The sequence below is a fragment of the Phalaenopsis equestris genome, unplaced genomic scaffold (genome assembly GCF_001263595.1).
Source record: "Phalaenopsis equestris unplaced genomic scaffold, ASM126359v1 Scaffold000083, whole genome shotgun sequence".
NCBI lineage: Eukaryota > Viridiplantae > Streptophyta > Magnoliopsida > Asparagales > Orchidaceae > Phalaenopsis > Phalaenopsis equestris.
The window spans coordinates 7,475-23,423 of NW_018164525.1; the positions used below are offsets into that span (position 1 = coordinate 7,475).

Genomic DNA, 15,949 nt, shown 5'->3' on the forward strand with positions numbered 1-15,949 from the left:
TGTGTGTGTGTGACTCATTTTCACCATCTTCAAAAGTTTATATAGAGAATTCTAAGCCCACAACACATATAGTATTGTAGAAAACCTTAATAATGTTGTAAAAAGTGCATGTTCATATCAAAATGCTACTTTTATTGACGTTTTTGAAGCACATAATCCATAAAAAATTCTTTGATAGACACACCATTGCAGCAAATAAAAAATCTATTTGGCATAAGAAATTTAAAAAAAATACTAAATAAGGTTTTATATTATGAGATTGTCGATCTTATAATATGATATATATATATATATATATAGATATATGAAGTGGCATTGATAATGTCTAGCTTAGTCTAAAACTGGAGGTAAAGCATTACTTTGGTGAATCAAGTCAACAATTTAATTTGTTCAACCAAGTAATGTTTGGACATGATTTCAAGTCATATTAAAATAAGATTTTGACATGACCAACAAATTTTGAATAGTATTTGAACATGGTTCAAATTGGTCCAATTAGGGTCAAATTATGTTTGAATATAATTCGAGCAATGTTCAAACTATGTTTAAATATAGTTCAAATATGTTTTACTTAAACATAGAAAAAAATACAACATAATGGAATAATAATAACACACTACAATACAAGTATTGCATCAAATGAGTTATAAAGTACTTAACATTGATGAAGCTAGCTTTTGTTCAAACCTTATAATATTTATATACTATTAAGTGCCAAATTTTATTGTTAATGTGCATATTTGGAATTCCCCAAAATATGCTCTTGAAGATTATATAGATCCATTTGAATTTATTTGAATATAAATATAATATCAATTTTTATATTAGACTCGGTTTCAAAATAAATTTTAAAATTTAATACACAGCCTAATCAACTTCTAACTAGATATCCTAACAACTTTTTCCATTATATTTATTTAAACTTAAAAGCAACCTAATATTATCTACAATGTGGGATTCAAAACCTATGAAACTAGTTCAACAAATTACACAAATCACTCATAAAACCAAAAAAAATCCAAGGATTTCGCTTTAAATAAATAAAAAAATAAACTGTACAAACCATATTTCTATCCATACATATAACCAGGACTACTAAACTTGCAAGTAATCACTAGTCATACAATATTAGAAGCACTATTATTCCATGTAACTTTTAAATATTAGTTGCTTCCATAAGCACTAAAACATATTTGTTGAGGTTGAAAAACTATGAATATGATTTCTTATGTCTCTCAATATAAGTTGATGGTTGCAATCTTCTATTCCTTACAAGACAATGTATCGTGTCAGGGTTGCCTCTGCAAAGGACAGAGTTGAGCTTCAAAGATGGGAATCGTTCTAAGCCGAGGAATCGAAAAGAAGAAGCTAATAAAGAGATGCATGCAAAGTGGTGGTTCGGCTTGCGCGACTGAGTGGCAACCGAGTTGCTATATTCCGTGTTTGTTGAGCGAGTCGATGATGCTAGACTTGTTTTTGAGAGCTCCTTTCCCATATTCTCTATATCAAGCCTTACGAACATCACAATGGCGTGACGACATAGAGGACAAGCTATACACCCCGGCGGGCCTTGCACCGAAATTGATGTTTGGTTGGTGGAGCATAGATATAATGCACATTTGGTGCAAAACTCATGACCACAACCTGAGAAAATCAATATAATTATGAATATGAAGAGAAATCAAGTCTAAATAGTGCTGATTGTATGGGATTTAACTCTCATGCTATTTAGTTACATGTAATGATGAGTACCAAACTGAGTGTTGTCAGAATACATAAACATCTTAGGAGATGATCAACATTATCATCAGCATTATCTTTGGCTTATTTATCCAAACTATGAGGGATGCTCCTTATGGTTTCTCATTTTAGATTATTTCAAGGTAAAATTACATTAGTTGCCAAACGAATTTTGTGCAAATATTTTTTAAACAAAACGAGCAATTTTGCCTAAAACAACCGTAGTAACAACGACAATTATTTCTACAAAGAAGGATTTGCTCTCATAAAATGTTATACATATATATTATACCAACTCTTGTTTCACTTAATTCATTTCATGAAACCTGAAAAGAAAACAACAAATAATGCAGTTTACTGGCAGAATTTTGATTGCATGTGAAAGAAGTTGCAGATAAGAGGCTCTAAAATATAAAGGGGATATTTATATATATACCATACAATTATTATGCACTTTCATATCTAACACCTAAACTTTCATATTTACATGCATAGCTCTCAATGCTTTAGCATCGCATCAAAAATATTGAAAATATTATTTTTTAGGAAAAATGAAATACATCCTGTCATGCATAGATTTATGACACCGAAGTTCTATAAATGTAAATATCAAACTTTACGTGTTAGTAAATGCTCAGAATTATATGGTATGCATGTAAATTTCTGGATATAAAAGATTCTCTATCACCTTTTAAGGGACACTAAAAATAAGTTATTAAAAAAAGTATTATCAGTGCATCAAAAGTTTATACCTTCTGCATATACTGTGCATCTTCCTTCCAAGCAAACTACACATGGATCCATGCAAGCAGGAGACTGGCTATAACTGTTTCTCCATCCACAATCTCTGTGCAAGATGAAAATACAATCTCAAGACTTGCTCGTGCACAAGATATAGAAATTTTTAGTCCATTTGGTTATGAAAATTGGATTTATGAAATGTTTAGGAATAAAATGTAAACAGTATAATGAAATGAGCATCATGTAATATGCTTGCGAAGCAAAAGCCACAACTCCCCCTAATGCAACCCTCGACAAACAAATGGCTTTCGTTTTCACATGTTTTAAATGATTTTCAAGTATTTTTCACTCCTAATCGGTGTGATTCATATTCCCGATTGCGGATCAAAAGATTGCTTCTTTATTTATTATTTCTTTTTCTCATTTTCTATCAACTTGATTTAAGATAACCTGTAAAATGTTCAGAAATTTTTATATGCATTGGTACATTCTTTGGATTTATTTTAAAATTATGAATGCCATGTCATAATGCAATAATTAGTATTATTTGTTATCTATAAGGATTTGATTTCTTCATTTATAGATATGATCGATTCTGATGTGAGGAAGAATTTGACTTGGAAGCATACAAAGTTAAAATTTGAGTCATATACTGTAATAAAGAAACCAAATGAGGCATATATCAAGTCAAGGATTACCGCGCCGGTTCTATTGGCGCATCCAAAATGACCAATGCAAGAAAGTGCCAAAAAGTTCTTTAGGGGTGAAGTACTAGTTGCTCATTAAGAAGGGAGGAAAAATTTAAAAATAGGTGTGATGGAGTATACTGAAGAATAAGGTTGTGAAATGCTCATATTTTGTGGAAAGATATATCTTGAATAAAAGTTGAAATGGAATGAATCAATACACCTAGCATTGCGTCAAGAGCTCAAGAAGAAAGATCAGATGGATCATTACATAGTAACTTGAAAAGAAAACTGTTAAAAGAAGAAATATAAGACAAATGAGGATCAAACTTAGATAAGGGATTGAAGAACATATCATAAAATAAATAGCTAGTTGGTTATATCAAAGGCAGCATATTATTCAATGCAACAAAGTTTAAATTTTTAAGCATATGATATAATCTATTAGGTGATAATATTAATCGAGCCTTAGACTACCAGCTTATCACATATTGAGTGCCCATTTTCTTTAAAAAATATTAGAAAAAACTAAAATCATAGTGGAGAACCACAAAAAGTTATGGGAAGGATAGGGCTGCAATACTATTTTAGATGGAAAGATTGATCACAGACAGGCTTGATAATCAATAATTAACAATAAAAACAATGTAGTTGCAATAAATCAATGAATCAAATTATCTGAAGGTTGTATCAAAACTCTTTGAGCTCCATGAGTCGTAGTTGAAACGAATGAATAAGAAAAAGTGGAGCATATTAGTTACTAATAATCAGTCTACATTTTAGTAAGTTCATAATACGTCATTTATGGTATTTTCTTTTATATTTATAATTTTTTATACATTGTAAATAAATATTAAGCTCTGAAAATTTCTTAACCTAATAGGTTGAATGCTTGTAGATAAGAGGATGCATCTATATTAGCAACATCCCATTCAATAGATCCAATATTGAAGGATATTAGAAAAATTAATTAAGTAAAAAAGCACTATTAGGAAAGCCATGAAATTAACTGGCTTTGAAAAGATCAAAGTATATATGTGCTAGTTCTCATTATAATGAAAAAATATCATAGTCCCCGGCTCGTCCAAACATGCATATATTTTAAGAAACTGTGAAGGTCCATGCTCGTCTTTGAAGATTGGAAAAGGTTCAAATTTAGGTTTTATAATAAATGAAGGAAAGCTAAAGAGATCATCCTCAAGCATTATAATTTCATTCTATAAAACTTATGCTTTGAAAATTATATACCGAGTGAAACTATTGACATTAGTCGATGGTGATAAGAGGTCAACTATAAGTTATATTTATAATGTAATGAATAAGGTGACTTGGACAATTAATAAAGCACTTAGAGAAAAAGGAAAGTAGGAGCGAGCCTTTCATATCATTAATGATAAAGGGAGAGAGGTGTCATCTACTATTTTAACCCAAAAATTTTAATAAGAATACAAATAAAATACAAGTAGTTGTAAAATTAATGGAGCGATATGTAGTTATTAATAGGTTGGTGAGAGATTCAAAAGAGAAAGGGAAAGGGACTCCAGATAGTCCTCTATTTATGATCATATTAGAGGCCACTTTCAATGGAGTGCCATCTTCAGTAGGGTAAGGCAAAAACCATAGATTTATTAATCAACATTACAAAAATTAAAATTTTTTTTTTTTATATAAATTTTGTTGCTTGATTTTAATATTGCAATTTTGATGCAAGAAAATGGTGAGAGATGTACGATGCATGAACCACAACTTAACATTAAAAGAAAATTAAAATTTTAGACTTGTAACACTCAGATATAAGAAGAACCAAAGTATCTTCAAATAGTTTAAACATTTATTAATTTAATATATACTTTATAAAATACTCATATTACAACTTCCATTTTGATTGCATTTCTATTAATTCAGGTGAAAATAGAAAACCATTGGATCAAAAGCATCTAAATAACTTGGCATCTAATGAGTACAAACAAACTTTGAAAAAAACATGCAATTTAAGGGATATTATTGATCTAATTAATCCAAAATGTATTATGAATTTTTTTATTAGATAATTAAGAAAATAGAGGATGATGAGGAAGAAAGCTTCAAAGAAGAAGGTCCAACTTTAAAGCAAATAAAAAACATTAGAAGAAGTTGGTTGAAGATGGTTTGCACGATTTAATAGATTCTTTTATTTCTCATTTTTCTATGATTTAATAGGTTAAAAAAAAGAGAAGGTTCATCTGTAATGAGGATTTCAATTTGCATCGACTTCTATTTCTGTTCTTTAGAAAGGGAAGATTAAGTTGACTCATAGCAGCAGAAACATTAAAAAAAGGGTTTGAAGAAATTATAATATGAATAAAAAGAGGACAGTGAATAATGATATTTTACCTTGTTTTGTGAGATTTAAGACAACAACAACAAAACCTTTATCCCACTAAGTGGGGTCGGCTACATGAATCCTTTTTCTCCATTGCATCCTATTTAGTGTCATATTTTCATTTAATTTTAATAATTTAAGATCATTTTTTATACAATATGCCCAAGTTATCCTAGGTCTACCCCTGCCTTTCTTAACATAAATCGAATCTAAAACATCTACTCTTCTAATAGGATCATGAGATGATCAACGTTTAATGTGACCAAACCATCTAAACGACTCTCTCTAATTTTGTTCGTTACTGGAGCTTCGTTACTGGAGCTACAGAGCTACACCAACCCTATCACGGATATATTCATTTCGCTTTTTGTCTTTAATTTTAAAGTCAATCATACACCTAATCATTCTCATCTCGGCAACAATTAACTTAGTTTTAGGCTTCACTTTTAAAGGCGAACATTCAGCGCCATAAACTCGTCATTTAATATTTTGCTAATATCTATGCATAATAGAAATTGTTAGATATTATAACTTAAATGTTCACTTTTAAAGATTATCTTCATCATAGGTATTTCCATCATTTTTCTTTTTATTCTAAATAAATTCTAATTAGTTTATTTAATAATTCATAATTTACTATTATTATTAAATGTATCATTGTATTTGTTGAAAATAATATTATATGACGTGATTTAAGTTTGAATAATTAAATAACTATTATATGTACATACATGACGTACAAATTACGGGCACTATAGTTAAAAAAATGTATCTTCATTTGGCAAGTTGAAGTATAAGAGAAAAACATGCATTGCATTGTGCTATGATCTATAAAAACATTGAACCTTAAATTGAGTAAAAGTAAGCACTCAAATTTGAGGTTGAAGTTGATTATATAAGCAGTTTGAAACTAAAACTCAACTAGAACTACACTCAAGTAACAATCAACCTAAGATCATATTTGAACCTAAATTGCAATAAAAAATTGAATCTAATCTTGATTGAAAGTTTACCTTTCAAGTGAAATCGATTCTACACTTCAATATTTTGAATAAAAATAAGACATGTTCCTAACTATGAACCTTGCATTTTTAAAAAATCTTGAATCTAATCCTTTATGTGAAGTTGATCAAATCATGCCTCTTGTAGTTGATGAGCCAATTGATCAAACTATAAAGTGATGCATGCATGCAAAAGTGAACATGCCAACTATATTTGATGAATAAAGTGAGTAAATTCATAAAGTTATTCCTAATATACTAAAAATTAACATTATTCCTATGATGATTGTTCAAATTGATATCAATTTTCTTTTAGGTCCATGGTTTCTGGATATAACAATACATATAAAGAACCTTAAGAATAAACTTAAACTATCAATATTTAGAAGGATTTGTTATCGATGAAAGCCTTCAAAAAACAGGAAATATGAAATTAAAAATTTTTATCTATCTAATCCACTAAAGAAATGCATAGAGTTGTTCGTCCATGTAAACATGTCATATTTATATAGTTTATTTGCAATTCAAATTTTTTTATCATCTTGTCATTCAGGAATAGATAACAGATCATTATTGGTATCACTTATAATGCATATTGGCATATATTTTTATTCTTGATTTATTTCACATTAGTCATTACCATGATTTGCATGATTCACATTATCTGCGTGTCCATATTAACAGAGATCAACTGATATTTATGAAAACTATAAGTCAATTGAAAAGCAATTAGGAAACATGAATATGTAGATGAGAAAATGGTACAACGCTTTACCATAAATACTAAAAAAAATAAAAATTCATTAAAATTCTAATATTAGTCTAGCCTTAAACATATCAAAATTGAATTTATTTCATCAAACTGCCACCAACATTCACCAAACTAAATGATAGAACATTAGTAAATTTACCATTTTTCAAATCTTATTTATAACTCCAGCAAGCAATTGCGACCAAAAATAAATCTAATCTATCAAACTAGAAACAATTAGAGTGTTGTTCGTTCATGTAGAATATAATGGGCACAAATGAGTGAGCAAGACTTCTGAGACAGCCAGATGATAAACTATAACAATGATTGATATACTCATACTACAGGCATATAGGCTTACTGAGATGGATGAAGGTGAAACTAGCAAGGTGTAGATGCACTGATTGATATACTCAGTTTATCCACACTTCCTCGCAAGCTCTACTTTCACTCACTTAAATAAGCCTATATGCATAACATGAGGATATCAATCAAAACCATACTTAATCACTCGGCTAACTTAGAAGTCTTGTTGACTCATCTGTGCCCATTATCCTCAACATGAAAAAACAACACCCTCATTGCTTCCCGTTTATTGATTATATTTATTCTAGGCCCCATTTGCTAGCTGAAGTAAAGAATAAGTTTTAAAAAATGGTTAATTTATCATATTCTATCATAAAGTTTGATGAACTTCCAAATAACTACAGACATTAATCTCAACATATACCACCAAAATACCTCAAATGTAAAAATTTCATTCAACAAAATAATGAGTGAAAATAAAATCATCATTTTCTAAACAAAACTGGCTACTTCTAAGAAACCTAGCACCTTGCTATAATTTACGTGCTAGCCATACATGAACTTCACATCGCATAATCACTTTTAAGACAAAAACCTTATGCTCATATACGAACAAACAGTTGCAAACAAAAGAAAAACAAATATAGCAGAATAAAAAATAGTCTTGCTTAATGACATTGGCTAGAAAAAAATATACTTTGAAGAACAAAGAAATTAAAATGCAAGCTAACCGGGCAATTTTAAAAATGCTCTGAAGAGGTAATGATAGACAAGGGGAAGGAAGAATCCGCATCCGGCCTTGATTTTCATCGCTTAGAATATTCTCAAGCCAATTTCTACGCCATGAACGAGCCACCATTAATGGTGTTGCACTGAGACAAAAATACAGGAAAATAAAAAATGATCTAACTTGTTAATAAAAAAGGTATGTTTATATTTTTGGTTTTAGATGGCAGCGCAGAACCTTAACAAGCATGTTATAGCACCAGAAATAATTATATCTATCACAGTAAAACTTAATTCTCAGTCTGAGATAAATGAAAAAGTGTTATTGAAAGGTTGTTTAGATGACTGGAACAAGTGACCACCATGTCATATTAAAAACAACCAAATTATATCCTAAGTCACCATTCGTCATGATATAAAGAGTAAAAGAACTATCTTTTAAAAATTTAAATATATCTTTAGCATATTGCATGTTTAATCTCTTGGCGACTTTTGTTATGGCCGACTTGAACAACTCAAAATCATAGTTTTAATGAGGGTTGAAGAAAGAAGTAGCATTTAGAATCATCCTATGCACATTCCACCTCAGTCATTTCCAACATCTCAACAGCCAAAGATAGCACATTGCTTGGAGAAGGAATAGAAAGAAATTAAAACAATTCTACAACAATACTGATTCCAAATATTTAAGAACAAAAGGAGTAGAAAGACAGAGAATACTAGAAAGATAACTGAACTGAAAACTGAAGCCAAGTGACAACTACTACTAAACACTTGAGTAACATCTACATTTTCTGGGTGTATACAGATATTGGGCATCATGCTTGCTTACATTTTACACAATTAAATCACAAGATATCCATCTTGTATGTTTTTTATGAAATATTAAAAATTATATTTCTCACCCGTTAGCATTTTTAGTGGAAAGGTTGGCTCCTCTAGCAATGAGAACCTGCAAGCTTTTAGGCTTAAAATATCAAATCAGAGTTTGACTTGATAGGAAGAAACAATAAAAAATAAAATGGCATACTTGGCAACAAGCAGTATTTCCACCACAAGCAGCATAATGAAGAGGAGTGCTACCTGCACCTATCAAATAGAAGCAACAAATTCTTACAAAGAAGAGGTGTACATGAGCCAAGTTTGAGCGAGATTAGTGTGCATTCATGTACAACTTGTTCGATAATATATTTGCTCATGTTCGAAATGGCTTGTAAATAGCATATTCATTTCGGTTTTTTTTTTCATTTGCGCTTGTGCTCAGCCTGAATGACGAAAAAATATAAATTCTAATATTTTTACATAAAGCATAAAAAGATAATATTAAAATTTTATAAGAAATATTATTTAATTAATTCAAGCTAAAATGAGTTAACTTAGTTGAAGAAAGGTCAATTCATGTTCAACTCGTGTATAATTGAGCTCAAAATAAGAGTTTGTACTCTGCTTGCTTAACGAACATATCGAACACGAGCTACTTAGCAAGTCAAACACAAATTTTTTGCGAATAATGAGCTTTCTTTAAAGCCTTACTTACAAGGGGGTTCATGAAATTGTTCCCCGTAAAAATGCGAATCACAACAAAGATAACTTCAATATGAGCTTCCATGTAAACATTATTTTGGTTAACAAGGCTCATCCTTAAAAAAGAAGAAAGAAAGAAAAATCTGCATCACAATGATAGCTCCATGATACCCTTAACTAGTAAACGCTTGATGAAGTGGAAATTTGATAGGGGAAACCACTTCTTCTTCTAAAGCACTACATTTCGCACATTATCAATAACAACTTTTCTTAACATTGAGCTGAGAAATCTCCTTCATCAAGAGTTCTCTTTAATCAAGAGAACTAACAGTGAGGGCTTAGGCCACTGGGAATCTTGAATTCTATACTAAATAAACCATGACCTAGCCAATCTATTTGGCAAAGAAAGTTATTGTGCTCTTGCATAAGATTTTGGAGTTGTTTTTGATTGGACATACAATGAAGTTAATGGGTACCATAACAAAACCACAGCTTTAAAAAGTGCATTGTTATCGAAGAATTGCATTGACAAAATAAACCCACTATGATGGTATTTTTTATGATTGGCTAATAAAAGGAAAATTAAAAAAATTCTTCTTGATGTTGAGAAGGCATAAATTATTGTACAAATTAATTTGTTGCACATAAAGAAAAAATAATCTCAATTTTCCATTAAAATGATAAAAAATATGCATTATCAAGTATTGACTAAATTTTGAGATAGTTGTAGGGTGACAAAAATTCGCAATCACAAGAAGGATCAATATTAAGTTTGCATAATTCATATTAATTACAGAGATGCTTACTAATGATATTCAAAATAAGGCACCATTTAGTATGTTATTTATAGATGATTTCTAAATGGTGAGACTTTTGTTGATATATGTGAAGATTTAAAACAACAACAGCAAGCCTTTATCCCACTAAGTGGGGTCGGCTGCATTCCTATTGAGTGTCATATTTTCATTTAACTCTAATAAATTAAGATCATTTTTTATACAATATGCTCAAGTCTTTATAGGTCTACCTCTGCGTTTTTTAACATAAGTCGAATCTAAAACTCTATCGCGCTAACTGAATCATCAGATGGTCAACGTTTAATGTGAAGATTTAAAAAACTGGAAAAATGTTCAAAAAACAAGAGGTTTAGAATCAACAAAAAAAAAAAAGATTGAGTAGATGCTACACAAGCCATGAAATCAATTATTATTGCTTAATGTTATTTGAAATTAAGCGATACATGGGCGTGATCCGTTTCAGTATCTTAGATCATTATTAAATTTAAATAAAGATATTAACAAAAATATAACTATTAGAGTTAAGGTCGTATTATTGAAAATGAAATCCTTCCAAAGAGTATTGTCAATTTAAAGAACATAATTAATACATTAAAGTAAATAATTGGTCCAATTAGGGAGGTTGTAGATGTCTATAAAAATAATTGTAAAATTGTTAGCAACTGAAAATAAAGGAAACTTTCACTTCAGAAAAAGTTGAGAGAAACTTTCTTACAACAACCACATTCTAGCAAATTTTATTATTAAATCCATTCTCATCACAAAAAATCCTGAAAAATAAATAAGAAATCTATAATATAATCAAAGAAAAGTGTGATTGTTCTCTAGAAAATAAAGTTGTTAAAATGTTACTCCAAATGAATCGACAAATGAATGATAAATCAATGAATGATAAATTAAAAAACAGCTATATTAAAGAGATGATGAGTGTAATACTTTCTATAGACAAGAATGTAGAAAATAGGCATAGATGATTTAGAAAAGCACGATGAAGGATAAAAATCTATCAATTAGAAGATTAAATAAAACTTATGTGAAAAGAAAGAAGTGGAAAATGAGTAAACAAAGTAATGTGAATAGAAGTTTACAAAAAGCTTTGTGCACAAGAAATTTGACAACACGTGCAGCACGCAATGAAAATGAGAGGAGAAAAAGGATTCGTAAAACTAACCCCAAATAACTGGAATACAGTTGATGAAAGTGAATGACTTAAAATAGAAATAAGGATTTGTACAACAATGCCAAAAAGCTCTAAAGTTGATGTTGATAATGATTTCTTAAGTTGTACTGCCTTCAACCTCTAAAGTAGAGGTATATGGTTCAAATCCAAAAAAGAAAGGAGAAAAAAAAGGATAGTAACATAGTGCAATAATTGGAAAATAAGAAAAATCACCAATTAGATCAATTATGGCACCATCATTCAGCGTGACCTCAAAGACACTGGCTCCCAAATCCAATAATAACTGGACGCTTTCAGCATGCCCATTTAGTGCTGCCATGTGAAGTGATGTGATGCCTCCATCAGCCCTTCCATTAATTACCTCAGACAGTGCACTAACAGATCACATAATGTAAAAAGCATGTAAAACCAACAAATCACAAAATAAATATATAAACTCGGAATACTAAATCCGTCTTTGTGCTTACTAGAGATCAAAGTTAGCAGTAAAGGATGCTTCAATGGATCCATTCATTATATGCCAAAATTCAGGTATACTTGGCACATAATCAGCAAGGAGGAGACGAATGCAACGAGTGTGCCCATTCAGAGATGCGAGATGCAAGGCTGTTCCACCATGGAGATAATCCTTTTTCTTAATCTAAAATTTAATTTCAGGAAACATCTCAAATAGAAATTATAGAATGGAGCTACTGAGCAAAGATAAAATGCATACATAAAGTACTCACATTTGCATTAAACAGCATTAGAGTCTGAACAACTTCCCAGTGACCATATTGACAGGCCAACATTAAACCAGTCTGTTCATTAAAAGAGTTAAGAGCACAGTTGTAACCATTTATGGGTCCCCTAATCTATATGCAAAGTGTATCTAAATCTGTCTTTATTCATGACTAGAAGTATCAAAGTGATTGACATGTATAGCAACAATATAACATAAGCCAAAAAAGACTATTTGGTTGAAATTGAAATAGATTAAAAATAATCTGAACTATTGCAAAGTATGCCAAATTTTGCACATTTAATTCGTAGTAGTTTTATGAAGGAAATGATCTAAGATCTGGCTCCATGTAAAGTACATGCTGCTATTTCTCATCAAACAAAAACATCATAACTTCTTTTGCCGCAACCAACAGTCTATGAAAAGATGATCCAATCAAACAGAACTCACCAAACCTCGAGCATTCCGCAGATTGACATCAACTCCAGATTCCAGAAGTAAGGCAACAACCTACGATATGGATAACATAATCAACAGCTTAAGTGACTTCAAGAAGATGTCAATTTAATCAGGAAATGAATCCAGACAACAGTTCAAAGGGCTCATTTGGTCAACTTAAGTAAGACAATCGGTTTCAAAAACGACTAAATTTATTACATCCATCACTTTATTAGGTATGTTAAGGAACTGACATCGATTTTTAACTCAATAAACTCACAAAAATCCTCTCAAATGTAATGATTTCTCCACCACATGCAAAACAAGTGGGGTAAAAAAAAAAAAATCAAATTTTCAAAAACAAGCATTCAATCTACAAAATAAGCCCTAAGAACAACAAAAATTCATGTGCCACAGAGTGATTTTAATAACCTCATGGTGACCCTGAGCTGCAGAGAAATGAAGAGGAGAATTCTTGAAACCAAAAGTGGAGTAGTTGACAAGCCGGGGATTATGATCTAACAGAGCTTTGGCTTCGTGCAAATCTCCATCTCTACTTGCAGACACCAGCCGCTCACCGGTCGCGGAGCACCCGAACGAATCACCAATAAAACCTAAATTTATCATGATCTCGAAACCCTAGGCCCTTTTCCTAGAACTATCCAAAAAAAGATTCCTCCGCTGGACCAAATGCCTCCTGCTTTATCAAATAAGTAAACATCATGATCAAAATCCCCCAAATGACAGCATAAATCATCCCCAGGAGTAAACAATTACAATTAAAAAATACCCTTGTGAAGAATTCAACTATAAAATACGGGAAAAAATGGCCCCAATCCATCATTGTCAACATAGAAACGTAGCGCTTTCAAAAGAACTAAGAGTAGAAGTCAACAATGACGAAATGTGGGGAACGAGATCAAAAAACATAAAGCAACAAAAAAAGATTCCATCTTTCGCCTCATACCATCGTGCAGAGGCCGGAGCTGAGAGAAATGGAGAAGAAGGAAAATACGGATGGGGAGGCCAGAAACGGACATATGGAAGAAGTCAGGGAAGCATTATTGAAGCTGAATGGTTGTACTTATTACTGAAGTCCGGGAAGAAAGCGGTTGCCTTTGCACCGAAGAATTACCGACAAGAAGATTTCTTACTGCATTGAAGTAACCGGGAGCAGAAATAACAGCTCCAAGCATCAGCTTGTCCTGCCCTTTGTAAATCCACTGGTTTTGAGGGGTGGATTTGAAATTGTTGAGTTGAGTCTTTGTTGCCCCAAAATTTTTATATCAAATCTTTACTACAAATCTCAAGCTAATTTTTTGAGTAATAAATATCGAAATTCAATTAAAAATAATTTAGAACTTTAATATTAGCAAATTTAATAGCCAAACTATCTGCTCGACCAAAAGAATACAGTAATTCAGAATTGGCTCAATTTGAGTCAAATCAAACCCAGATCGAGCCATCAATTCATTTTGTAAAGCTTTTGATGCTCAATTTAAAAGCAAGACAGATTTCAAATCTCACAAGTTTATAGTCACATAAGAGTCTCGATGAGACGAATCCAATGAGTCCAAGATCACCCAATTCCAATATCGTTAAGGTTTTCAAATGTCATAAAAATACAATATAATTGAGATGATCTCTCTGAATTGTCTGATGGTGTGGTCTAGTTTCTTTTCTTGTTTGTAGGGAGGCTTCTCCCATACTCTATAAATAAATTCAACGCCCTTTTGAAAGGATACCGAGACCTTGAACCAAAGAAAATTGGAGCTTGGAGGAGGAGTTGAATCCCTTGTGTTCTCAACCGAAGTTCTAGTGAATATCGCACACTCCTGTAGTCATCGTCCACCGTTAACTACCACTCATTGGTCGTTGTTGACCACAGCTTGTTGTCCATATTAACCACCATTTGTAGTCACCTGCTTCTAGCGGTGAAATCTCTTATGGAGTCATAACGTGTGTTGCAGAATCCCAGCATATGTTGTGAAAAAGTGAAGCACCCAATAAGGTAAAACGTCGTTCGGTACACCATGCAGTGACGCACCTCGAAGATTGTGTTGGAGTTCTAGCAACTGTTCGTAGTTGCAGTCGTTCTCGGCCATATTGTGTAATAAATATTGTATCATGAAGAACTGCATAGTCTTTTCTCACCCTTGAGATAAGGATTTGTGCATGTAATCATCAATTTATAGTAGATTGTTTTGATTGGGCTAGACCTCGTGGTTTTTTTCTTTTCTAAATTTTCCACGTAAAACCTCTGGTGTCTCTACATATCGTTTTTATTATCTTAGTGTGTCATGGATTCTTGTGCAACAGTAAGATGATAAATCATTACTCTACCTTCTTGAATTCTTTAGCACATACCATTTTGGCGTCGTCTGTGTAAAAGGCGATGCCACCCGTTGAATGTGAGACCTATTGAATGACCACCAAACACAACACTTGCAAAAAATGGAGCATCCTGCTCCAACACCCATAATTTCAAAGGACAGCCAGGGAGCCAAGGGCTTTATGCCTTTACGTCTTCACCCTGTAAGGTGTTACCTGCTGGCAAAGGCCCCTTAGGTCCTTCTTTGGAAGACCAAGTACGTGGAATTGAGGAGTCTCAACTAGAGATTCTCTAGCTCCTATGATGTGCTTCTCTTTTTTGTGTTTTTCAGCCATTCTCAAGTGTTAAACTTACACTTAGTTATACTCTCTCCTGAGGAGCACCATCAACATCTTTAATGATCTTCCTAGACTATTTGTAGAGTAGTTTATAGTAAATAGAAGGATCATAAAAAATTCATCCAATCCCTTAGAAATTTTTGAAAACGAGGGAGAGTTGCTAAAGTACGATTTACACAGGTTCTCCAAAGAAGTTTGCCAGATTCCAGGGCTGGATTTAGAATTTTAGAGAGAATTATTCCTCAATGGGCTTCGACTAGGACATTTCTACTCATCATTGATGTAGGAGACATTTTTCTCTTACAC

The 15,949-nt window shown here is 31.8% G+C and overlaps 1 protein-coding gene across 1 annotated transcript; it reads right to left on the bottom strand.

Annotated features, from left to right (window-relative positions):
- Positions 1 to 1,030: 1,030 nt before the first annotated feature.
- Positions 1,031 to 14,110, bottom strand: LOC110019836 (probable E3 ubiquitin-protein ligase XBOS32). The gene is made up of 11 exons (XM_020717687.1): positions 13,941 to 14,110; positions 13,406 to 13,670; positions 12,986 to 13,045; positions 12,543 to 12,614; positions 12,282 to 12,454; positions 12,028 to 12,188; positions 9,344 to 9,402; positions 9,219 to 9,265; positions 8,319 to 8,459; positions 2,493 to 2,587; positions 1,031 to 1,644 (listed from the first exon to the last, which is right to left on the bottom strand). Exons 2-11 carry the CDS (start codon positions 13,598 to 13,600, stop codon positions 1,211 to 1,213), a joined length of 1,437 nt encoding a protein of 478 aa, XP_020573346.1. The 5' UTR covers positions 13,601 to 13,670; positions 13,941 to 14,110; the 3' UTR covers positions 1,031 to 1,210.
- Between the last annotated feature and the right edge of the window lie 1,839 nt (positions 14,111 to 15,949).